We start from the raw sequence: 22,741 nt of genomic DNA, 5'->3' as shown, positions 1-22,741 counted from the left end.
CCAAGGAGGAGTGCTGGCAGGCTGCAGTCTTTGTGCTCTGCCCCGTGCTGGTGCTGAGGGAGGCCCTGCGCAGCCTTTGGGGTGGCTGCTGTCGCCGTCAGGATGGGGCTGTTGCCAGGCTGTGGCAGTGGGGTCAGCCCCGCGAGGGGACACGGCTGGGATGAGCCCCCCGGGCGGGCCGTGCTGGTGGCAGGTGAGCTGGGAAGGGGGGCTGGCTCCCCTTGGGGACATCCGGCCCTGACCTGCTGCAGCGAGGGCTTTGACGGCAGGAGCGCAGCCGAGCCTCATATTTGGGCACAGAGCAGATTATTGGAGGCGAGGGGAGATAACCCACCTGATAAGGGCTCTGAAGGTGCCGCCTCCGCTGGCTCCCGCCTGCAGTGCTGCTGATAGACATCCCCCAGCCCGCCCCGGGGGGCCTGGGACAGCAGGATGGTGCCTGTGAGGGAGCTGGGGCTGCTCCTGTGCCTGCAGCTCTGTGGGGGTGAGCAGCGGGGCGCGGGGAGCCCGCGGGGGAGGGAGCCCCTTGAGCCCCGTGCCGGGCTCAGCACCCTCGTGGCTGCAGGCACCGAGGAGCTGCGGCTGGTCGGCGGCGGCGGGCGCTGCGCCGGGAGGGTGGAGGTGAAGCACGAGGGCCAGTGGGGCTCGGTCTGCAAGTACGACTTCGGCTGGGATACCGGTTGGCCCAGCGTGGTGTGTCGGAAGCTGGGCTGTGGCCCGGTGGCCAGAGCGTCTGTCTATGCCCCATTTGGACAAGGCACCGGCAGGATTTGGCTCCATCTCTTCCACTGCCAGGGCAGCGAAAATGCGCTGCAGGAGTGTCAGTCTGCAGAACGGGGACAACACTTGTGTGGCCATGACCGGGACATAGGGGTGACCTGCGCAGGTGAGAGGAGAAGGGTGAGGGGTGTCAGTGCCAGGAGCACCGCCGTGTGCCGGGGCCAGGGCTGAGGTCGCGCTGGTGCCCGGTGCAGAGGCGGTGGAGCTGCGGCTGGCGGCGGGCAGGGGTCCCTGCGACGGGAGGGTGGAGGTGAAGCTGCAGGGACGCTGGGGCTCGGTGGCAGACAACGTCTGGACCATGAAAGATGCTGAGGTGGTTTGCAAGCAGCTGGGCTGTGGCTTGGCTGTTGGTGCCCACCATGTCATAAAAACCTATGGAGAAGGGGACGGCCCCTTCAGCCTGGCTCTGGTCGAGTGCCGGGGGGATGAAGCTGCACTCTGGGACTGCAAGATCGAAGGCTGGGGACCCTACACGTTTTTCAATAGCTATGACGCTGTCGTTGTGTGCCAAGGTAGGAGGCAGGAGTCCGGGTGGGCACTCGCTGGTGCATCCCTGAGGGCTCAGCCGGCTCTTTCCCGGCAGGGTTTAGCCGGCTGGTTGGTGGGGACGGTGCCTGTGCCGGGAGGCTGGAGGTGTGGCAGGGCCAAAGCTGGGCCAGCGTCTGCCAGGACGAGGTGGACATGGAGGCTGCCCGGGTGGTTTGCCGGGAGCTGGGCTGCGGCGCGGCACTTGCTGTCCCGCTGTGGTCTGAGGAGGGAGCGGGGCCGCTGTGGCAGGGGGGCTTCAACTGCAGCGGCCACGAGTCCCTCCTGTCCAGCTGCGCCCGGAGCCCGCCCCGCAGCCAGGGCTGCGCTGGCCACGCCGGCATCGTCTGCTCCCGTAAGTGCCGGGGACACCGGGGGGTTCCCCGCCGTCCTGTGTCTCTGTGTGTGCGTGTGTGTCCCCAGCCGGCCTTCCTGCTGCAGCCTACACAGGTTTTCGTCTGGCGAACGGCAGCTCGGGCTGCGCCGGGCGGGTGGAGGTGGAGACGGGGGGGGGCGTGGGGGTCCCTGTGTGCCAGCGGCTGGGACCTGCGTGACGCCCACGTGCTGTGCCAGCACCTAGGCTGCGGCCCCGCCAGCGCCGTGCCCCCAGCGGGCTCCTTCGGTGGCGGGAACGGGACAGTGTGGAGGGACACGTTCCGCTGCCAGGGGAACGAGCGGCACCCGGGCGAGTGCCTGACGGCGGCGCTGGGGGAGCCCGCCTGCCCCCCCGGCCACGCTGCCGCTGTCAGCTGCTCCGCGCTGGAGGGTAAGGGGCGGGAGAGGCCTGGAGGGGACCCCCCCCGCCGCTGGGGGCCCTTGGGGGCTGAGGGCCCTTGGGGGCTGGAGCGGGGCCCCGGCACGGGCTCAGGACCCCCGCGGGGCTGCCGCTGCAGGTGTTGAGAAGCCCCTGCGGCTGGTGGAGGGGCAGAGCCGGTGCGACGGGCGGCTGGAGGCGGCCACGGGCTCGGGGGCTTGGGCCCGAGTGGCGGAGGGGCCCGCGGGATGCGGGCCCGGTGTGCCAGCAGCTGGGCTGTGGCGAGCTGGAGAAGGTCCAGGCCGTGGCGGGCTCGGGCAGCGCGGCGCTGCGCTGTGGCAGCAGCCGGGACAGCCCGGCCCTGTGCAACGTGTCGGCGAGCCAGGAGGTGGCTGTGGTCTGCTCGGGTGAGTGTCCCGGGCAGGGGACAGGGCTGCTGGCCCCCCGAGTGGCCTCTGCAGCCGGGTCCCCTGGGTGTCCCACAGGCAGCCGGCGGCTGAGGCTGGCGGGCGGCCCCGGGCGCTGCGCCGGGCGGCTGGAGGTCTATGTCAACGGCAGCTGGGCCGGCGTCTGCCAGGACGGCTGGGAGCAGCGAGATGCCAGCGTCGCCTGCCGCCAGCTGGGCTGTGGCGCGGCGCTGCAGGCAGCGGGCTCGGCTGCCGTGGGTGCCGGCAGCGGGCCGCTGTGGGGCGGATGCCGGGGGCTGTGCCGGGAGCGAAGGGTCTCTGTGGGACTGCCCGGTTCCGGCCCCGCGCGGCTGCCGGCGCGGCGGCGGGGGGCAGCGCTCGTGTGCTCAGGTCAGTGCCGGGCGGCGCCAGATGCGGGGCCCGGGCAGGGGACACGGCGGTGCTGACAGCCCTGCCCGCGCTCCCCCCTTGCAGAGCAGCTTTTCCGTGCGGCTGGAGGGCGGCAGCGGCCGCTGCAACGGGCACCTGGAGCTGCGCCACAACGGCACCTGGGGCCGCGTGTGTGCCGAGGACAGCAGCCGGGACACGGCCACCGCCGTCTGCCGGCAGCTGGGCTGCGGGAACGGGGGGACGCTGGAGGCCGCCCCTGCCAGGAGCCGCCCCTCGCCTGGCTGGCCTGGGTGCGCTGCGAGGAGGGGGCTCGCTGGCTCTGGAGATGCCCCTCGGCACCCTGGCACCTGCAGGCGTGCGGCCCCAGCGGGCACGCATTTGTCACTTGTGAGGGGGACGGGGATGACATCGGCGGGACGGTCACCCCATCCGCAGGGAGCCAGTGCCCGGATGGTGTCACCTGCACAGGTAACCGTGCCCGTGCCAGCAGCCCCCTGCGCTGGGCTGGCTGGGGCTCCTCCTCACTCCGTGTCCCCACAGGCGAGCCCAGCAGCAGCACCGCGGGGACAGCGTCGGTGCCCACAGTCCTGTGCGGGGTCCTGGGGGCACTGCTGTGCCTGGCCCTGGCCCTGCTGGGGTGCCAGGCCTGGGCTCGGCGCCGAGGTGGGTCCCAGAGGTGCTGCGGGGGATCCCGGGGTTCCCCCGCCACGGGGCAGCTGAGCGGGTGGGCAGGGGGTGATGCCAGTGACACCCACTGTGCCCACGACACCGGGTGAGCACTGTTGTCATTTAGGCACCAGCAGGGACACAGATGCCATCCCTGATGCCATCTACCAGGAGCTGGACTACACCCAGGCACCCAACTACGAGGAGGTGCCCAGTGGCTCAGGTGGGTGCAGCCCCCGTGCCCGGTGCTTGTCCCCGAAGCTGGGGGGTTCAGCCCCAGCACAGCACCAGGTCCTGCTGGCGTGGCACCAGCTGGTCCCCATGGCACGGAGGTGTCCCCTGGTGCCACTGTGGCCCTGCTCAGGCTGCCCCAATATCCCGTCCCACCCCTACCAGGGTCCCCGTCCCTGGGGTCAGGGACGAAGCTGCCCTATCCCTCTGGGGACAGCGTGGAGGAGAGTGACCCCCGTGCAGCTCCAGGTAGGGACGTGGGGACAGGCACCCAGCAGGGAGCCCTGGGGACATGGTCACTCCCTAGCCTGGGCCAACCCAGCTCAGCTGTGGCTCCCATGAGCAAATCACCTACCCTGCTGCTAATGAATCCCTGCTGCTAATGAATCCCTGCTGCAGCTCTGGCAGAGCTTGCAGCCTCAGTGCCACCAGCACATCCCCATTGGCCTGGCTGGAGGGGGGTGGCACAGCCAGACCCCTGCCACAGCCTCTGGCTCTCTCCTGCCCACCCAGACCCTCGAGGCCTGCCCGAGCACAGCCTCCAGGATGGCTACGACGATGCCATGGCCGTGCCTGCAGAGTCCCCTGCTCCCAGCACTGGGGACATCATCTCCGGGGAGGTGGCACGGAGGAGCTGGAGCTGTGGCCCAGCCACAGGTAAGAGGGGCCACGGCCACCCTGTCCCCTGCAGAGCCAACTCTGGGGAGGGTTTGGCTGTGGTGGTGGGCAGGGAGCAGGCAGCAAATCCATGCAGCAAGAGCCCGGCCTCTGCTGTCCCCTAAGGTGGGAGCTGCTCCCCCCCAAATCCCGCAGGAGCCACAAGGGACCCACGGGAACAGCCCCCGGGGGACACAGACTATGACGATGTTGGCATCAGCACCCTGGGGACGTCGCTGTGAGGATGGCAGGGCTGGGCCCCGGGAGCCCCTGGGGACACGCAGGGTGCTGGGGTGGCCCTGGCCACAGAGGAGGTCACCTTTCCTTCTGAATTTCTCTTTGCTATTAAAATCTGAAAGCACGAAGTTTGGGACCTGGATCCTGGCGCTGGCACCTGGGTCCTGGGAACATCAGGCAGCCCTCGGGGCTGGGGGGCAGGAGCTGGACCCACAGACACAGCCCCTGGGCAGGGTGGGGACAGGGCTGGGAGGACACAGAACAGCAGCAGGGGGGTCCTGGGACCGGTCCCAGGGTCTTTATTTACACGACACTCTCCGCTGTGCCCCCAAGTGTGCGGCAGGCTCTGACCTCAGCAGCACTGGGAATCGGGCTGGAAAAGGCTCCGTTTGGGGCAAGGAGCTCTCCTAAGGGAGGGCACCTCTCCCGAGGGAGGGGAGCACCTTCCTGCCCCCGTCCCCCATCGCTCCCGGCCGGACCCGCGTGGAAGGCAGCCTGGCCATGGCTCCTGCCCGAGGCACGTCCTGCTCCAGGAGGTATCCGACCTTCAGGTGGGGCCTGAGCTCCTGCAGCGCTTCCTGGGCCAAGCCGGCCGTGCTGAGTCTTGCAAGAGAGGGGAGGAGACAAGGAGAAGAGCTGTTCAGCAGCGCCAGGGCAGCGGGATGGGGGCATCCCCCTCCTCATCCCGCAGCTCCCCAGCCTGCGGGCGGGAGGGGAACAGCCAGGGCCCTGGGCTTGGCAGGGCAGGTTGGCCAGGTGCTCCGGGCGGGAAGGAGGGGACGCTGGCTGTCCCCAGGAGCCCTCCCCGCAGCCCCTGGCACAGCAGCTCCGCGCCGGCGTCGCGCAGCCCCTGGCTGAAGGAGCAATCCAGCTCCTCCAGGCACGGCCCGGGGCCCAGCACGGCCCCAGCTCCTCGCAGCCCCTGGCGCTGCTGAGGCGGGAGCAGCACAGCCGGCCGGGAACCCCCCGGGAAAGGCCCTCAGAGCCAGCCCCAGGGCCACCCCACCGCGGGGACCCCGGGGGCCCTGCCTGGGAGCTCCTCGCCCTGGGACAGATGCCACGGCACAGGGACTTGGCTGGGGAATGTCCCCAGCCATCTGCTCCGCCCGGGGGGTTTGGCTGCCTGGGAGATGCCAGGGATGCCAGGAGGATGCCAGGAGATACCCAGATGTGTTGGGGGGGGATGGCAGGAGATGTCTGGGGGTGCTGGAGTGATTCCAGGAGGTGCTGGTGGATGCCAGGAGGATACCAGGGGATTTGGGGGTTTCTGAGGGGTGCCATGGGGATGTTCAGGGGGGATGCCCAGAAAGTGGTGGGAGCGATGTTCAAGGTGATAGTCATGGGGATACCAGGAGATGCCCAGGGGTGTCAGGGAAGGATGCCAGGCACATGCCAGGAAACACCCAGAGGTGTTGCTGGGAGGGATGCCTGGGTATGCTTAGAGGTGCTGGAGGGGATGCTATGGGGTGCCTGGGGAATGTTTGGGGAGACACCCAGAGTGCGCTGGGAGGATGCCCAGGGATGCTGGGGGTTTGTTCAGGGTGATACTCAGGGGGATGCCAGGAGACGCCCAGAGGTGTCAGGGGGGATGCCAGGATGATATGAAGGGGTTCTGGGGTGGAGATGCCAGGGATGCTGGGTGATGCTAGGAGGTGCTGAGGGGGATTCCAGGGATGCTGGGCGATGTCAGGAGGTTACCCAGGGGGTGCCAGGGGCTGCCAGGGGGATGTCCCAGGGAGCCAGGGAGTAGCAGGTGGTGCTGAGGGCACCCCCGGGTGCTGGGTCCCTCACTGCACCACACCCTCCTCCCAGCCAATCAGCACGGAGGGACCACACCCACATCTCGGCCAATCAGCATTCAGGGACCACACCCACCTCCCAGCCAATCAGCACGGGCAGCCACACCCACCCCCCCAAGAAGGGCCCAGACCCACCCTGCGGGTCCCACAGGCCGCTGCTGGAGCCAGGGAGCTCCTGGGGCCCGGGCCCTCCCCGCAGCCTCCCCAGCTCCTGCCCGCGTCCCACAGGGCCTGGCACAGCAGCTGGGCCGGGGAGCGCGGCTCTTCCCAGCCCTGGCAATGGCCTCCGGGTCCCCAGGCACCGCAGCTGCAGGGAGAAAGGGCCCAGGGGCCTGGGCAGCCCTCACCAGCACCGGCAGCTCCCGGCTTCCCCCCGGCACAGAACCCACCCCAGGCAGAGCTCACCAGCAGCTCCCAGGAGGACTCCTCTGCTGGCACCTCCGGGCCTGGGGAGATGAGAAGGATCACGAGCGCTGTCCTGGAGTTCTCCTGCTCTCGGGCACAGATCCAGGTCCGTTGAGAATTCCTGCACCAGGGATCTCCCCGTGGGATGCAAGAAGGGGGACGTGAGGCCGAGCTGAGCCCTGGGCCCAGAGGGGCCTGTTGGGGCTGGGGTGGTGGGGCCAAGACGCTCCATCTCCATCAGTCCCACCGCGTGCAGGGGATGGAGGAGCCCGCGGGACCCTCCTTCTCCCACGGCTCTCCCCAAGACACGGCAACATCCCGCGCTGAGGAACGAAAGCCCCAGCGAAAGGAGAAGCTGCTGCTGGGGCGGGAGGAGCTGAGGCACCTGGAAGACCTTCTTCCCTTGGGCTGGAGAAGGAGCACCCTGTGCGATGCCGGGCGGCTGGAGCAGAGCAGCGCGGTGCTTGGCAGCTGCCTCCTGCCCCTCGCCCTGCCGGAGCAGCTCGTTGCCTCCTTGGGGATCGGCGGCAGCGCCGGAAGCGCCTCATCTGCCGCCTCGTCCGCCGCGCGCCGGTGGCGGTGCCGGTGCGGTCGGAGCTTGGTGCCGTCGCGGAAGTCGCTGAGCGGCCCGGTGCCCTCCCGCACCAGCTCCTTGGACACGCCGCCGTCGCCCGCAGCTGCTCGACCTGCTCCGCCATGGTGGCCGCGCCCCGCCCCGCTTCGGCCGCCTCCGCCGCCGCTTCGGCTCTTTCCGGACGGCCTCGGCCCCGCGGCGGCGCCCTCTGCCGGGGGGAGGCGGCAGCTCCGGGGCGGGGGGCGGAGGCGGCGGGGTCGGGTCTGGCCGCGCCCGGAGCCCCCGAGCGGCCTTGGGACGGGATGGCGGCACAAACCCGCCTCGGGACCGCCGGTCACGGGCCTGCGCGAGCTCTGGGCCGGCAGTGGCGGGGAGGAAGGTCGAGCTGCCGTCGCCTCCATCGCCGGCGGCTGCCCGGGGCCCGTGGCAGGTCCGCGCTGAGCCCTGGGGGACATCCCGGTTGACATCAGGGACGGGGGCACCCCCAGCACCCCGGGATGGCGAGACAGGGGCGTTTGCGTGTGGCCCGTCGCAGGGAAGAGGAGGAGGCAGCGTCCCTGGCAGTGTTCAAGGACAGGCTGGATGTGGCGTGGTCTGGAGATGTGGGGGTGTTGGTCACAGGCTGGAGCTGATGATCTGTAGGGTGTGTTCCAGCCCTGGGGCTCCTGTGAGTCTGTGGCCACTCAGCTCACGGTGCTGCCTGCAGGTCCCCCTGCACGTCTGCATCCCCAGGGGCTGCACCTCACACGGGCCCTGGGCCACCTGCGTTTCCCGTCCCCATGGGCGTGCGGAAGCCTGGTGTCCCCAGCGCCCCCGCAGGCGGCCAGGGAGCCCGTGCGGTCGGTGCCAGTGGCGGGGGGTGGGGGACACAGACCCGCCTCCTTCCTGCCGGCGCAGCGAGGCAGGCGTGGTGGCACACCTGCTGGCACCGCCATGTGCTGCCAGCCTCGCCGAGGGGCCGGGCATGTGCCACCTGCGAGTGCTGTGGTGAGCCTGGGGGCTGCTTGCAGCTCCGCGTGTGTCCTCCCCGCGGGCTCTGCAGGCACCCGCGGGGAGCAGAGCCCCCCAAGGAGGAGTGCTGGCAGGCTGCAGTCTTTGTGCTCTGCCCCGTGCTGGTGCTGAGGGAGGCCCTGCGGAGCCTTTGGGGTGGCTGCTGTCACCGTCAGGATGGGGCTGTTGCCAGGCTGTGGCAGTGGGGTCAGCCCCGCGAGGGGGACACGGCTGGGATGAGCCCCCGGGCGGGCCGTGCTGGTGGCAGGTGAGCTGGGAAGGGGGGGCTGGCTCCCCTCGGGGACATCCGGCCCTGACCTGCTGCAGCGAGGGCTGTGACGGCAGGAGCGCAGCCGAGCCTCATATTTGGGCACAGAGCAGATTATTGGAGGCGAGGGAGATAACCCACCTGATAAGGGCTCTGAAGGATGCCGCCTCCGCTGGCTCCCGCCTGCAGTGCTGCTGATAGACATCCCCCAGCCCGCCCCGGGGGGCCTGGGACAGCAGGATGGTGCCTGTGAGGGAGCTGGGGCTGCTGCTGTGCCTGCAGCTCTGTGGGGGTGAGCAACGGGGCGTGGGGAGCCCGCGGGGGAGGGAGCCCCTTGAGCCCCGTGCCGGGCTCAGCACCCTCGTGGCTGCAGGCACCGAGGAGCTGCGGCTGGTCGGCGGCGGCGGGCGCTGCGCCGGGAGGGTGGAGGTGAAGCACGAGGGCCAGTGGGGCTCGGTCTGCCAGCACGACTTCCACTGGGATCGCAACTGGGGCACCGTGGTGTGCAGGCAGCTGGGCTGTGGCCCGGTGGCCAGATCATCTGTCTATGCCCCGTTTGGACAAGGCACCGGCAGGATTTGGTTCCGTCTCTTCCACTGCCTGGGAAGTGAAGCGACACTGCAGGACTGTGTCCATTTTGGATGGGGACAACACTCCTGTGGCCATGACCGGGACATAGGGGTGACCTGCGCAGGTGAGGGGAGAAGGGTGAGGGGTGTCAGTGCCAGGGGCACCGCCGTGTGCCGGGGCCAGGGCTGAGGCCGCGCTGGTGCCCGTGCAGAGGCGTGAGCTGCGGGCTGGCGGCGGGGCAGGGGTCCCTGCGACGGGAGGGTGGAGGTGAAGCTGCAGGGACACTGGGGCGTGGTGGCGGACAGCGGCTGGACCATGAACAATGCTGAGGTGGTTTGCAAGCAGCTGGGCTGTGGCTCGGCTGTTGGTGTCCACCATGTCAGGACTGACTATGGAGAAGGGGGCGGCCCCGTCAGCCTGGCTAGGGTCGAATGCCGGGGGGATGAAGCTGCGCTCTGGGACTGCAAGATCTACGGCTGGGGACCCTACAAGTTTTTCAATAGCTATGACGCTGCCGTTGTGTGCCAAGGTAGGAGGCAGGAGTCCGGGTGGGCACTCGCTGGTGCACCCGTGAGCGCTCAGCCGGCTCTTTCCCGGCAGGGTTTACCCGGCTGGTTGGTGGGGACGGTGCCTGTGCCGGGAGGCTGGAGGTGTGGCAGGGCCAAAGCTGGGCCAGCGTCTGCCAGGACGAGGTGGACATGGAGGCTGCCCGGGTGGTTTGCCAGGAGCTGGGCTGCGGCGCGGCACTTGCTGTCCCGCTGTGGTCTGAGGAGGGAGCGGGGCCGCTGTGGCAGGGGGGCTTCAACTGCAGCGGCCACGAGTCCCTCCTGTCCAGCTGCGCCCGGGGCCCGCCCCGCAGCCAGGGCTGCGCTGGCCACGCCGGCATCGTCTGCTCCCGTAAGTTGCCGGGGGACACCGGGGGGTTCCCCGCCGACCCTGGTGTCCTCTGTGTGTGTGTGTGCGTGTGTGTCCTCCACCCGGCCTTCCTGCTGCAGCCTACACAGGTTTTCGTCTGGCGAACGGCAGCTCGGGCTGCGCCGGGCGGGTGGAGGTGGAGGCGGGGGGGACGTGGGGGTCCCTGTGTGCCAGCGGCTGGGACCTGCGTGACGCCCACGTGCTGTGCCAGCACCTGGGCTGCGGCCCCGCCAGCGCCGTGCCCCCCAGCGGGCTCCTTCGGTGGCGGGAACGGGACAGTGTGGAGGGACACGTTCCCGCTGCCAGGGGAACGAGCGGCACCCGGGGCGAGTGCCTGACGCGGCGCTGGGGGGAGCCCCGCCTGCCCCCCCGGCCACGCTGGCCGCTGTCAGCTGCTCCGCGCTGGAGGGGTAAGGGGGCGGGAGAGGCCTGGAGGGGACCCCCCCGCCGCTGGGGAGCCCTTGGGGGCTGAGGGCCCCTTGGGGGGCTGGAGCGGGGCCCCTGGCACGGGCTCAGGACCCCCGCGGGGCTGCCGCTGCAGGTGTTGAGAAGCCCCTGCGGCTGGTGGGAGGGCAGAGCCGGTGCGAGACGGGCGGCTGGAGGCGGCCACGGGCTCGGGGGCTTGGGCCCGAGTGGCGGAGGGGCCGCGGGATGCGGGCCCGGTGTGCCAGCAGCTGGGCTGTGGCGAGCTGGAGAAGGTCCAGGCCGTGGCGGGCTCGGGCAGCGCGGCGCTGCGCTGTGGCAGCAGCCGGGACAGCCCGGCCCTGTGCAACGTGTCGGCGAGCCAGGAGGTGGCTGTGGTCTGCTCGGGGTGAGTGTCCCGGGCAGGGACAGGGCTGCTGGCCCCCCGAGTGGCCTCTGCAGCCGGGTCCCCTGGGTGTCCCACAGGCAGCCGGCGGCTGAGGCTGGCGGGCGGCCCCGGGCGCTGCGCCGGGCGGCTGGAGGTCTATGTCAACGGCAGCTGGGCCGGCGTCTGCCAGGACGGCTGGGAGCAGCGAGATGCCAGCGTCGCCTGCCGCCAGCTGGGCTGTGGCGCGGCGCTGCAGGCAGCGGGCTCGGCTGCCGTGGGTGCCGGCAGCGGGCCGCTGTGGGCGGATGCCGGGGGCTGTGCCGGGAGCGAAGGGTCTCTGTGGGACTGCCCGGTTCCGGCCCCGCGCGGCTGCCGGCGCGGCGGCGGGGCAGCGCTCGTGTGCTCAGGTCAGTGCCGGGCGGCCCCAGATGCGGGGCCCGGGCAGGGGACACGGCGGTGCTGACAGCCCTGCCGCGCTCCCCCCTTGCAGAGCAGCTTTCCGTGCGGCTGGAGGGCGGCAGCGGCCGCTGCAACGGGCACCTGGAGCTGCGCCACAACGGCACCTGGGGCCGCGTGTGTGCCGAGGACAGCAGCCGGGACACGGCCACCGCCGTCTGCCGGCAGCTGGGCTGCGGGAACGGGGGGACGCTGGAGGCCGCCCCTGCCCAGGAGCCGCCCCTCGCCTGGCTGGCCTGGGTGCGCTGCGAGGAGGGGGCTCGCTGGCTCTGGAGATGCCCCTCGGCACCCTGGCACCTGCAGGCGTGCGGCCCCAGCGGGCACGCATTTGTCACTTGTGAGGGGGACGGGGATGACATCGGCGGGACGGTCACCCCATCCGCAGGGAGCCAGTGCCCGGATGGTGTCACCTGCACAGGTAACCGTGCCCGTGCCAGCAGCCCCCTGCGCTGGGCTGGCTGGGGCTCCTCCTCACTCCGTGTCCCCACAGGCGAGCCCAGCAGCAGCACCGCGGGGACAGCGTCGGTGCCCACAGTCCTGTGCGGGGTCCTGGGGGCACTGCTGTGCCTGGCCCTGGCCCTGCTGGGGTGCCAGGCCTGGGCTCGGCTCCGAGGTGGGTCCCAGACGGGGTGCGGGGGGTCCCGGGGTTCCCCCGCCACGGGGCAGCTGAGCGGGTGGGCAGGGGGTGACGCCGGTGCCACCCACTGTGCCCACGACACCGGGTGAGCGCTGGCGTCATTTAGGCACCAGCAGTGACACAGATGCCATCCCTGATGCCATCTACCAGGAGCTGGACTACACCCAGGCACCCAAGTACGAGGAGGTGCCGAGTGGCTCAGGTGGGTGCAGCCCCCCGTGCCCGGTGCTTGTCCCTGAAGCTGGAGGCCTCAGCCCCAGCGCAGCACCAGGTCCTGCTGGCGTGGCACCAGCTGGTCCCCATGGCACGGAGGTGTCCCCTGGAGCCACTGTGGCCCTGCTCAGGCTGCCCCAACATCACGTTTTCCCCCCACCAGGGTCCCCGTCCCTGGGGTCAGGGACGAAGCTGCCCTATCCCTCTGGGGACAGAGTGGAGGAGAGTGACCCCCGTGCAGCTCCAGGTAGGGACATGGGGACAGGCACCCAGCAGGGAGCCCTGGGGACATGGTCACTCCCTAGCCTGGGCCAACCCAGCTCAGCTGTGGCTCCCATGAGCAAATCATCACCTTTCCCTGCTGCTAATGAATCCCTGCTGCTAATGAATCCCTGCTGCAGCTCTGGCAGAGCTTGCAGCCCCAGTGCCACCAGCACATCCCTGGGGGCCTGGCTGGAGGGGGGTGGCACAGTCAGACCCCTGCCACAGCCTCTGGCTCACTCCTGCCCACTCAGACCCCCCAGCCCTGCCCGACCACAGCCCCCAGGATGGCTACGACGATGCCATGGCCGTGCCTGCAGAGTCCCCTACTCCCAGCACTGGGGACATCATCTCCGAGGAGGTGGCACGGAGGAGCTGGAGCTGCGGCCCAGCCACAGGTAAGAGGGGCCACGGCCACCCTGTCCCCTGCAGAGCCACCTCTGGGGAGGGTTTGGCTGTGGTGGTGGGCAGGGAGCAGGCCGCAAATCCTTGAGGTAAGACCCTGGCCTCTGCTGTCCCCTAAGGTGGGAGCTGCTCCCCCCGAAATTCCACAGGAGCCGCAAGGGACCCACGGGAACAGCCCCCGGGGGACACAGACTATGACGATGTTGGCATCAGCACCCTGGGGACGTCGCTGTGAGGATGGCAGGTCTGGGCCCCGGGAGCCCCTGGGGACACGCAGGGTGGTGGGGTGGCCCTGGCCACAGAGGAGGTCACCTTTCCTTCTGAATTTCCCTTTGTTATTAAAATATGAAAACACGAAGTTTGGGACCTGGCACCTGGGTCCCGGGAACATCAGGCAGCCCTCGGGGCTGGGGGGCAGGAGCTGGACCCACAGACACAGCCCCTGGGCAGGGTGGGGACAGGGCTGGGAGGACACAGAAGAGCAGCAGGGGGGTCCTGGGACCGGCCCCAGGGTCTTTATTTGGCACCAGGGAACACCCACGGCCGCTCCCACTCACGTGGGCTCGGACCTCAGCAGCACTGGGAATCGGGCTGGAAAAGGCTCCGTTTGGGGCAAGGAGCTCTCCTAAGGGAGGGCACCTCTCCCGAGGGAGGGGAGCACCTTCCTGCTCCCTGTGCCCCCCGCTCCCGGCCGGACCCCGCGGTGGAAGGGCAGCCTGGCCATGGCTCCTGCCCGAGGCACGTCCTGCTCCAGGAGGTATCCGACCTTCAGGTGGGGCCTGAGCTCCTGCAGCGCTTCCTGGGCCAAGCCGGCCGTGCTGAGTCTTGCAAGAGAGGGGAGGAGACAAGGAGAAGAGCTGTTCAGCAGCGCCAGGGCAGCGGGATGGGGGCATCCCCCTCCTCATCCCGCAGCTCCCCAGCCTGCGGGCGGGAGGGGAACAGCCAGGGCCCTGGGCTTGGCAGGGCAGGTTGGCCAGGTGCTCCGGGCGGGAAGGAGGGGACGCTGGCTGTCCCCAGGAGCCCTCCCCGCAGCCCCTGGCACAGCAGCTCCGCGCCGGCGTCGCGCAGCCCCTGGCTGAAGGACCAATCCAGCTCCTCCAGGCACGGCCCGGGGCCCAGCACGGCCCCAGCTCCTCGCAGCCCCTGGCGCTGCTGAGGCGGGAGCAGCACAGCCTGCCGGGAACCCCCCCGGGAAAGGCCCTCAGAGCCAGCCCCAGGGCCACCCCACTGCGGGGACCCTGGGGGCCCTGCCTGGGAGCTCCTCGCCCTGGGACAGATGCCACGGCACAGGGACTTGGCTGGGGAATGTCCCCAGCCATCTGCTCCGCCCCGGGGGTTTGGCCACCTGGGAGATGCCAGGGATGCCAGGAGGATGCCAGGAGATACCCAGATGTGTTGGGGGGGATGCCAGGAGATGTCTGGGGGTGCTGGAGTGATTCCAGGAGGTGCTGGTGGATGCCAGGAGGATACCAGGGGATTTGGGGGTTTCTGAGGGGTGCCTGGGGGGATGTTCAGGGTGGATACCTGGAAGGTGGTGGGAACGATGTTCAAGGTGATACTCATGGGGATACCAGGAAATGCCCAGGGGTGTCAGGGAAGGACGCCAGGCACGTGCCAGGAAATACCCAGAGGTGTTGCTGGGAGGGATACCAGGGTATGCTTAGAGGTGCTGGGGGGGATGCTATGGGGTGCTGGGGAATGTCAGGAGGTTACACAGGGGGTGCCAGGAGCTGCCAGGGGGATGTCCCAGGGAGCCAGGGGGTAGCAGGTGGTGCTGTGGGCACTCCGGGGGTGCTGGGTCCCTCACTGCACCACACCCACCTCCCGGCCAATCAGCACGGAGCGACCACACCCACCTCCCGGCCAATCAGCATTCAAGGACCACACCCACCGGCCAGCCAATCAGCATTCAGGGACCACACCCACTACCCAGCCAATCAGCACGGGCAGCCACACCCACCCCCCCAAGAAGGGCCCAGACCCACCCTGCGGGTCCCAGAAGCCGCTGCTGCAGCCAGGGAGCTCCTGGGGCCCGGGCCCTCCCCGCAGCCTCCCCAGCTCCTGCCCGCGTCCCACAGGGCCTGGCACAGCAGCTGGGCCGGGGAGCGCGGCTCTTCCCAGCCCTGGCAATGGCCTCCGGGTCCCCAGGCACCGCAGCTGCAGGGAGAAAGGGCCCAGGGGCCTGGGCAGCCCTCACCAGCACCGGCAGCTCCCGGCTGCCCCCCGGCACAGAACCCACCCCAGGCAGAGCTCACCAGCAGCTCCCAGGAGGACTCCTCTGCTGGCATCTCCGGGCCTGGGGAGATGAGAAGGATCACGAGCGCTGTCCTGGAGTTCTCCTGCTCTCGGGCAAAGCTCCAGGTCCGTTGAGAATTCCTGCACCAGGGATCTCCCCGTGGGATGCAAGAAGGGGGACGTGAGGCCGAGCTGAGCCCTGGGCCCAGAGGGGCCTGTTGGGGCTGGGGTGGTTGGGCCAAGACGCTCCATCTCCATCAGTCCCACCGCGTGCAGGGGATGGAGGAGCCCGCGGGACCCTCCTTCTCCCACGGCTCTCCCCAAGACACGGCAACATCCCGCGCTGAGGAACGAAAGCCCCAGCGACAGGAGAAGCTGCTGCTGGGGCGGGAGGAGCTGAGGCACCTGGAAGACCTTCTTCCCTTGGGCTGCAGAAGGAGCAGCCTGTGCGATGCCGGGCGGCTGGAGCAGAGCAGCGCGGTGCTTGGCAGCTGCCTCCTGCCCCTCGCCCTGCCGGAGCAGCTCGTTGCCTCCTTGGGGATCGGCGGCAGCGCCGGAAGCGCCTCATCTGCCGCCTCGTCCGCCGCGCGCCGGTGGCGGTGCCGGTGCGGTCGGAGCTTGGTGCCGTCGCGGAAGTCGCTGAGCGGCCCGGTGCCCTCCCGCACCAGCTCCTTGGACACGCCGTCCGCCCGCAGCTGCTCGACCTGCTCCGCCATCGTGGCCGCGCCCCGCCCCGCTTCGGCCGCCTCCGCCGCCGCTTCGGCTCTTTCCGGACGGCCTCGGCCCCGCGGCGGCGCCCTCTGCCGGGGGGAGGCGGCAGCTCCGGGGCGGGGGGCGGAGGCGGCGGGGTCGGGTCTGGCCGCGCCCGGAGCCCCCGAGCGGCCTTGGGACGGGATGGCGGCACAAACCCGCCTCGGGACCGCCGGTCACGGGCCTGCGCGAGCTCTGGGCCGGCAGTGGCGGGGAGGAAGGTCGAGCTGCCGTCGCCTCCATCGCCGGCGGCTGCCCGGGGGCCGTGGCAGGTCCGCGCTGAGCCCTGGGGACATCCCGGGTGACAGCAGGGACGGGGGCACCCCCAGCACCCCGGGATGGCGAGACAGGGGCGTTTGCGGGTGGCCCGTCGCAGGGAAGAGGAGGAGGCAGCGTCCCTGGCAGTGTTGAAGGACAGGCTGGATGTGGCACTTGGTGGCGTGGTCTGGAGATGTGGGGGTGTTGGTCACAGGCTGGAGCTGATGACCTGAAGGGTGTGTTCCAGCCCTGGGGCTCCTGTGAGTCTGTGGCCCCTCAGCTCACGGTGCTGCCTGCAGGTCCCCCTGCACGTCTGCATCCCCAGGGGCTGCACCTCACACGGGCCCTGGGCCACCTGCGTTTCCCGTCCCCATGGGCGTGCGGAAGCCTGGTGTCCCCAGCGCCCCCGCAGGCGGCCAGGGAGCCCGTGCGGTCGGTGCCAGTGGCGGGGGGGTGGGGGACACAGACCCGCCTCCTTCCTGCCGGCGCAGCGAGGCAGGCGTGGTGGCACACCTGCTGGCACCGCCATGTGCTGCCAGCCTCGCCGAGGGGCCGGGGATGTGCCACCTGCGAGTGCTGTGGTGAGCCTGGGGGCTGCTTGCAGCTCCGTGTGTGTGCCCCCCCCCGGGCTCTGCAGGCACCCGCGGGGAGCAGAGCAGCCCAAGGAGGAGTGCTGGCAGGCTGCAGTCTTTGTGCTCTGCCCCGTGCTGGTGCTGAGGGAGGCCCTGCGGAGCCTTTGGGGTGGCTGCTGTCACCGTCAGGATGGGGCTGTTGCCAGGCTGTGGCAGTGGGGTCAGCCCTGCGAGGGGACACGGCTGGGATGAGCCCCCCGGGCGGGCCGTGCTGGTGGCAGGTGAGCTGGGAAGGGGGGCTGGCTCCCCTCGGGGACATCCGGCCCTGACCTGCTGCAGCGAGGGCTGTGACGCCAGGAGCGCAGCCGAGCCTCATATTTGGGCACAGAGCAGATTATTGGAGGCGAGGGGAGATAACCCACCTGATAAGGGCTCTGAAGGTGCCGCCTCCGCTGGCTCCCGCCTGCAGTGCTGCTGATAGACATCCCCCCGCCCGCCCCGGGGGGCCTGGGACAGCAGGATGGTGCCTGTGAGGGAGCTGGGGCTGCTGCTGTGCCTGCAGCTCTGTGGGGGTGAGCAGCGGGGCGCGGGGAGCCCGCGGGGGAGGGAGCCCCTGGAGCCCCGTGCCGGGCTCAGCACCCTCGTGGCTGCAGGCACCGAGGAGCTGCGGCTGGTCGGCGGCGGCGGGCGCTGCGCCGGGAGGGTGGAGGTGAAGCACGAGGGCCAGTGGGGCTCGGTCTGCAAGAATGACGTGCTCCCGGATACCGGTTGGGCTACCCTGGTGTGCATGAAGCTGGGCTGTGGCCCGGTGGCCAGAACATCTGTCTATGCCCCGTTTGGACAAGGCACCGGCAGGATTTGGCTCCATCTTAAGTACTGCCTTGGCAAGGAAGAGGCTCTGCAGGAGTGTCCACATTATGGATGGGGAGAACATTTCTGTGGCCATGACCGGGACATAGGGGTGACCTGCGCAGGTGAGGGTAGAAGGGTGAGGGGAGAAGGGTGAGGGGTGTCAGTGCCAGGAGCACCGCCGTGTGCCGGGGCCAGGGCTGAGGTCGCGCTGGTGCCCGGTGCAGAGGCGGTGGAGCTGCGGCTGGCGGCGGGCAGGGGTCCCTGCGACGGGAGGGTGGAGGTGAAGCTGCAGGGACGCTGGGGCTCGGTGGGAGACAAGCCATGGACCATGGAGGATGCTGAGGTGGTTTGCAAGCAGCTTGGCTGTGGCTCGGCTGTTGGTGCCCACCCTGCCAGGAACACCTATGGAGAAGGGGACGGCCCCATCAGCCTGGCTGCGGTCGAATGCCGGGGGGATGAAGCTGCTCTCTGGGACTGTGAGGTCCGCGGCTGGGGACCCTACAAAGGCCCACATGACTATGACACTTCTGTTGTGTGCCAAGGTAGGAGGCAGGAGTCCGTGTGGACACTCGCTGGTGCATCCCTGAGGGCTCAGCCGGCTCTTTCCCGGCAGGGTTTAGCCGGCTGGTTGGTGGGGACGGTGCCTGTGCCGGGAGGCTGGAGGTGTGGCAGGGCCAAAGCTGGGCCAGCGTCTGCCAGGACGAGGTGGACATGGAGGCTGCCCGGGTGGTTTGCCAGGAGCTGGGCTGCGGCGCGGCACTTGCTGTCCCGCTGTGGTCTGAGGAGGGAGCGGGGCCGCTGTGGCAGGGGGGCTTCAACTGCAGCGGCCACGAGTCCCTCCTGTCCAGCTGCGCCCGGGGCCCGCCCCGCAGCCAGGGCTGCGCTGGCCACGCCGGCATCGTCTGCTCCCGTAAGTGCCGGGGACACCGGGGGGTTCCCCGCCACCCTGTGTCTCTGTGTGTGTGTGTGTGTGTGTGTCCCCACCCGGCCTTCCTGCTGCAGCCTACACAGGTTTTCGTCTGGCGAACGGCAGCTCGGGCTGCGCCGGGCGGGTGGAGGTGGAGGCGGGGGGGACGTGGGGGTCCCTGTGTGCCAGCGGCTGGGACCTGCGTGACGCCCACGTGCTGTGCCAGCACCTGGGCTGCGGCCCCGCCAGCGCCGTGCCCCCAGCGGGCTCCTTCGGTGGCGGGAACGGGACAGTGTGGAGGGACACGTTCCGCTGCCAGGGGAACGAGCGGCACCCGGGCGAGTGCCTGACGGCGGCGCTGGGGGAGCCCGCCTGCCCCCCCGGCCACGCTGCCGCTGTCAGCTGCTCCGCGCTGGAGGGTAAGGGGCGGGAGAGGCCTGGAGGGGACCCCCCCGCCGCTGGGGGCCCTTGGGGGCTGAGGGCCCTTGGGGGCTGGAGCGGGGCCCTGGCACGGGCTCAGGACCCCCGCGGGGCTGCCGCTGCAGGTGTTGAGAAGCCCCTGCGGCTGGTGGAGGGGCAGAGCCGGTGCGACGGGCGGCTGGAGGCGGCCACGGGCTCGGGGGCTTGGGCCCGAGTGGCGGAGGGGCCGCGGGATGCGGGCCCGGTGTGCCAGCAGCTGGGCTGTGGCGAGCTGGAGAAGGTCCAGGCCGTGGCGGGCTCGGGCAGCGCGGCGCTGCGCTGTGGCAGCAGCCGGGACAGCCCGGCCCTGTGCAACGTGTCGGCGAGCCAGGAGGTGGCTGTGGTCTGCTCGGGTGAGTGTCCCGGGCAGGGACAGGGCTGCTGGCCCCCCGAGTGGCCTCTGCAGCCGGGTGCCCTGGGTGTCCCACAGGCAGCCGGCGGCTGAGGCTGGCGGGCGGCCCCGGGCGCTGCGCCGGGCGGCTGGAGGTCTATGTCAACGGCAGCTGGGCCGGCGTCTGCCAGGACGGCTGGGAGCAGCGAGATGCCAGCGTCGCCTGCCGCCAGCTGGGCTGTGGCGCGGCGCTGCAGGCAGCGGGCTCGGCTGCCGTGGGTGCCGGCAGCGGGACGCTGTGGGCGGATGCCGGGGGCTGTGCCGGGAGCGAAGGGTCTCTGTGGGACTGCCCGGTTCCGGCCCCGCGCGGCTGCCGGCGCGGCGGCGGGGCAGCGCTCGTGTGCTCAGGTCAGTGCCGGGCGGCCCCAGATGCGGGGCCCGGGCAGGGGACACGGCGGTGCTGACAGCCCTGCCGCGCTCCCCCCTTGCAGAGCAGCTTTCCGTGCGGCTGGAGGGCGGCAGCGGCCGCTGCAACGGGCACCTGGAGCTGCGCCACAACGGCACCTGGGGCCGCGTGTGTGCCGAGGACAGCAGCCGGGACACGGCCACCGCCGTCTGCCGGCAGCTGGGCTGCGGGAACGGGGGGACGCTGGAGGCCGCCCCTGCCCAGGAGCCGCCCCTCGCCTGGCTGGCCTGGGTGCGCTGCGAGGAGGGGGCTCGCTGGCTCTGGAGATGCCCCTCGGCACCCTGGCACCTGCAGGCGTGCGGCCCCAGCGGGCACGCATTTGTCACTTGTGAGGGGGACGGGGATGACATCGGCGGGACGGTCACCCCATCCCCAGGGAGCCAGTGCCCGGATGGTGTCACTTGCACAGGTAACCGTGCCCGTGCCAGCAGCCCCCTGCGCTGGGCTGGCCGGGGCTCCTCCTCACTCCGTGTCCCCACAGGCGAGCCCAGCAGCAGCACCGCGGGGACAGCGTCGGTGCCCACAGTCCTGTGCGGGGTCCTGGGGGCACTGCTGTGCCTGGCCCTGGCCCTGCTGGGGTGCCAGGCCTGGGCTCGGCGCCGAGGTGGGTCAGAGAGGGGATGCGGGGGGTCCTGGTTTTCCCCCGCCACGGGGCAGCTGAGCGGGTGGGCAGGGGGTGACGCCGGTGCCACCCACTGTGCCCACGACACCGGGTGAGCACTGTTGTCATTTAGGCACCAGCAGGGACACAGATGCCATCCCTGATGCCATCTACCAGGAGCTGGACTACACCCAGGCGCCCAAGTACGAGGAGGTGCCCAGTGGCTCAGGTGGGTGCAGCCCCCGTGCCCGGTGCTTGTCCCCGAAGCTGGGAGGCTCAGCCCCAGCGCAGCACCCGGTCCTGCTGGCGTGGCACCAGCTGGTCCCCATGGCACGGAGGTGTCCCCTGGTGCCACTGTGGCCCTGCTCAGGCTGCCCCAACATCCCGTCCTCCCCCTGCCAGGGTCTCCATCCCTGGGGTCAGGGACGAATCTGCCCTATCCCTCTGGGGACAGCGTGGAGGAGAGTGACCCCCGTGCAGCTCCAGGTAGGGACATGGGGACAGGCACCCAGCAGGGAGCCCTGGGGACATGGTCACTCCCTAGCCTGGGCCAACCCAGCTCAGCTGTGGCTCCCATGAGCAAATCATCACCTTTCCCTGCTGCTAATGAGTTCCTGCTGCTAATGAATCCCTGCTGCAGGTCTGTCAAGGCTTGCAGCCCCAGTTTCACCAGCACATCCCTGGGGACCTGGTTGGAGGGGGGTGGCACAGCCAGAGCCCTGCCACTACCTCTGGCTCACTCCTGCCCACCGAGAACTCCCAGCTCTGCCCGAGTACGGCACCCAGGATGGCTATGAGGAGATGGCACAGAGGAGCTGGAGCTGTGGCCCAGCCACAGGTAAGAGGGGCCATGGGCACTGTGTCCTCTGCAGAGCCACCTCTGGGGAGGACTTGGCTGTGGTGGTGGGCAGGGAGCAGGCAGCAAATCCATGGGGCAAGACCCGGGCCTCTGCTGTCCCCTAAGGTGGGAACTGCTCCCTCCTCCAACTCCCACAGGAGCCACAAGGGACCCACGGGAACAGCCCCCGGGGGACACAGACTATGACGATGTTGGCATCAGCACCCTGGGGACGTCGCTGTGAGGATGGCAGGGCTGGGCCCCGGGAGCTCCTGGGGACACGCAGGGTGCTGGGGTGGCCCTGGTCACAGAGGAGGTCACCTTTCCTTCTGAATTTCCCTTTGTTATTAAAATATGAAGATACGAAGTTTGGGACCTGGCTCCTGGCACTGGCACCTGAGTCCCGGGAACATCAGGCAGCCCTTGGGGCTGGGGGGCAGGAGCTGGACCCACAGACACAGCCCCTGGGCAGGGTGGGGACAGGGCTGGGAGGACACAGAAGAGCAGCAGGGGGGTCCTGGGACCGGCCCCAGGGTCTTTATTTGGCATCAGGGAACATCCAGGGCCGCTCCCACCCACGTGGGCTCAGACCTCAGCAGCACTGGGAATCGGGCTGGAAAAGGCTCCGTTTGGGGCAAGGAGCTCTCCTAAGGGAGGGCACCTCTCCCGAGGGAGGGGAGCACCTTCCTGCCCCCTGTCCCCCCCGCTCCCGGCCGGACCCCGCGGTGGAAGGGCAGCCTGGCCATGGCTCCTGCCCGAGGCACGTCCTGCTCCAGGAGGTATCCGACCTTCAGGTGGGGCCTGAGCTCCTGCTGTGCTTCCTGGGCCAACAGGGTCGCAAAATCCAGCACTGTGGAGATGTTTCTCCTGGCACGGGGCAGAGGAGAGAGAAGAACACCCAAAGAAATATCTTCGGGGGCTGCAAGCAGAGTGGGAGCTGCAGCCACTCAGGGTAAACTCACCCTGGGGACAGCCTGGTCCCCTCACCGTGGTTTGGCCTGGGGGGATGGTGGGTCCATGCTGTGGTGGGATGGTGGAGCCGTGCTGGGAGGGCTGAGGGACAGCAAAGTTCCTGTCCCACGTGAGGCAGCGTTTCTGTTCTGAATGGCATCCGGCACAGCCTTCCTGCTGCCACCTCCACCAACCCTCCATGGAACTGCCACCAGACCCCTGCAGAAACACCAGGATGGGCAATTTACTACCCAGGGGACTCCCAGGAATGAGCCCGTGAGGGAGATGCTGTTCTGGGGGGAGAAAAGGTGGCTTTGGGACACGGTGCCGATGCTCGCAGCTCACCCTCCTCCTGACAACAGCTCGTGGGTTTGACTGAAAAACCCGGGAGCCCCTGGATTTCAAACCCTTCCATAAGAACCATGCTTAGCTCAGGGCTCCCAGCCTTGTTTTGGGAAGGAAAGTCATGGAGCTGCCTCCTCCTCCTCCCTCTTCGGGACTCTTCATTTCCGGGATCACTCTTCCACCCATTCCCAGTCTCCCGTGTCTTTAGGAGACAACTGCCATCCTGCAGCTCTCCAGGAGCAGATT

General features: G+C 69.9%; 2 protein-coding genes and 1 long non-coding RNA gene across 3 annotated transcripts; all 3 read left to right on the top strand.

The window, feature by feature from the left end:
• Positions 1 to 432: 432 nt before the first annotated feature.
• Positions 433 to 21,443, top strand: LOC127385294 (uncharacterized). The gene is given in 31 exon segments (XM_051620940.1): positions 433 to 886; positions 975 to 1,292; positions 1,364 to 1,660; positions 1,747 to 1,808; positions 1,810 to 2,071; positions 2,199 to 2,281; positions 2,328 to 2,466; positions 2,545 to 2,753; positions 2,755 to 2,832; positions 2,835 to 2,860; positions 2,946 to 3,129; positions 3,132 to 3,519; positions 3,650 to 3,934; positions 4,267 to 4,410; positions 7,157 to 7,855; positions 8,132 to 8,412; positions 8,885 to 8,975; positions 9,057 to 9,377; positions 9,465 to 9,782; positions 9,854 to 10,150; positions 10,249 to 10,430; positions 10,433 to 10,565; positions 10,707 to 10,753; positions 10,756 to 10,979; positions 11,061 to 11,365; positions 11,449 to 11,832; positions 20,242 to 20,364; positions 20,495 to 20,590; positions 20,764 to 20,940; positions 21,125 to 21,199; positions 21,358 to 21,443. Coding segments are annotated over 31 exon segments (6,768 nt in total).
• Positions 3,881 to 4,789, top strand: LOC127385249 (uncharacterized). Its single transcript, XR_007889628.1, has 3 exons — positions 3,881 to 4,002; positions 4,267 to 4,410; positions 4,537 to 4,789. It is a non-coding gene; the product is annotated as an uncharacterized LOC127385249 (long non-coding RNA).
• Positions 16,629 to 19,498, top strand: LOC127385213 (scavenger receptor cysteine-rich type 1 protein M130-like). The gene is made up of 6 exons (XM_051620800.1): positions 16,629 to 17,317; positions 17,399 to 17,719; positions 17,822 to 18,139; positions 18,211 to 18,507; positions 18,600 to 18,923; positions 19,050 to 19,498. Exons 1-6 carry the CDS (start codon positions 17,266 to 17,268, stop codon positions 19,406 to 19,408), a joined length of 1,671 nt encoding a protein of 556 aa, XP_051476760.1. The 5' UTR covers positions 16,629 to 17,265; the 3' UTR covers positions 19,409 to 19,498.
• Positions 21,444 to 22,741: the final 1,298 nt, after the last annotated feature.

The sequence above is a fragment of the Apus apus genome, chromosome 5 (assembly GCF_020740795.1).
Source record: "Apus apus isolate bApuApu2 chromosome 5, bApuApu2.pri.cur, whole genome shotgun sequence".
Classification (NCBI taxonomy): domain Eukaryota; kingdom Metazoa; phylum Chordata; class Aves; order Apodiformes; family Apodidae; genus Apus; species Apus apus.
Note: the sequence above shows the minus strand (reverse complement) of the source record. Positions and strands in the feature narration are given on the sequence as shown.

What these genes read in the sequence shown, in the direction of transcription:
- LOC127385213 (XM_051620800.1), top strand. Translation starts at nt 17,266, where the DNA reads ATGGTGCCTGTGAGGGAGCTGGGGCTGCTGCTGTGCCTGCAGCTCTGT. An exon ending in GTGCCTGCAGCTCTGTGGGG is followed by an intron (nt 17,318 to 17,398) that starts GTGAGCAGCGGG and finishes TCGTGGCTGCAG; the next exon opens with GCACCGAGGAGCTGCGGCTG. An exon ending in CACTTCTGTTGTGTGCCAAG is followed by an intron (nt 18,140 to 18,210) that starts GTAGGAGGCAGG and finishes CTTTCCCGGCAG; the next exon opens with GGTTTAGCCGGCTGGTTGGT.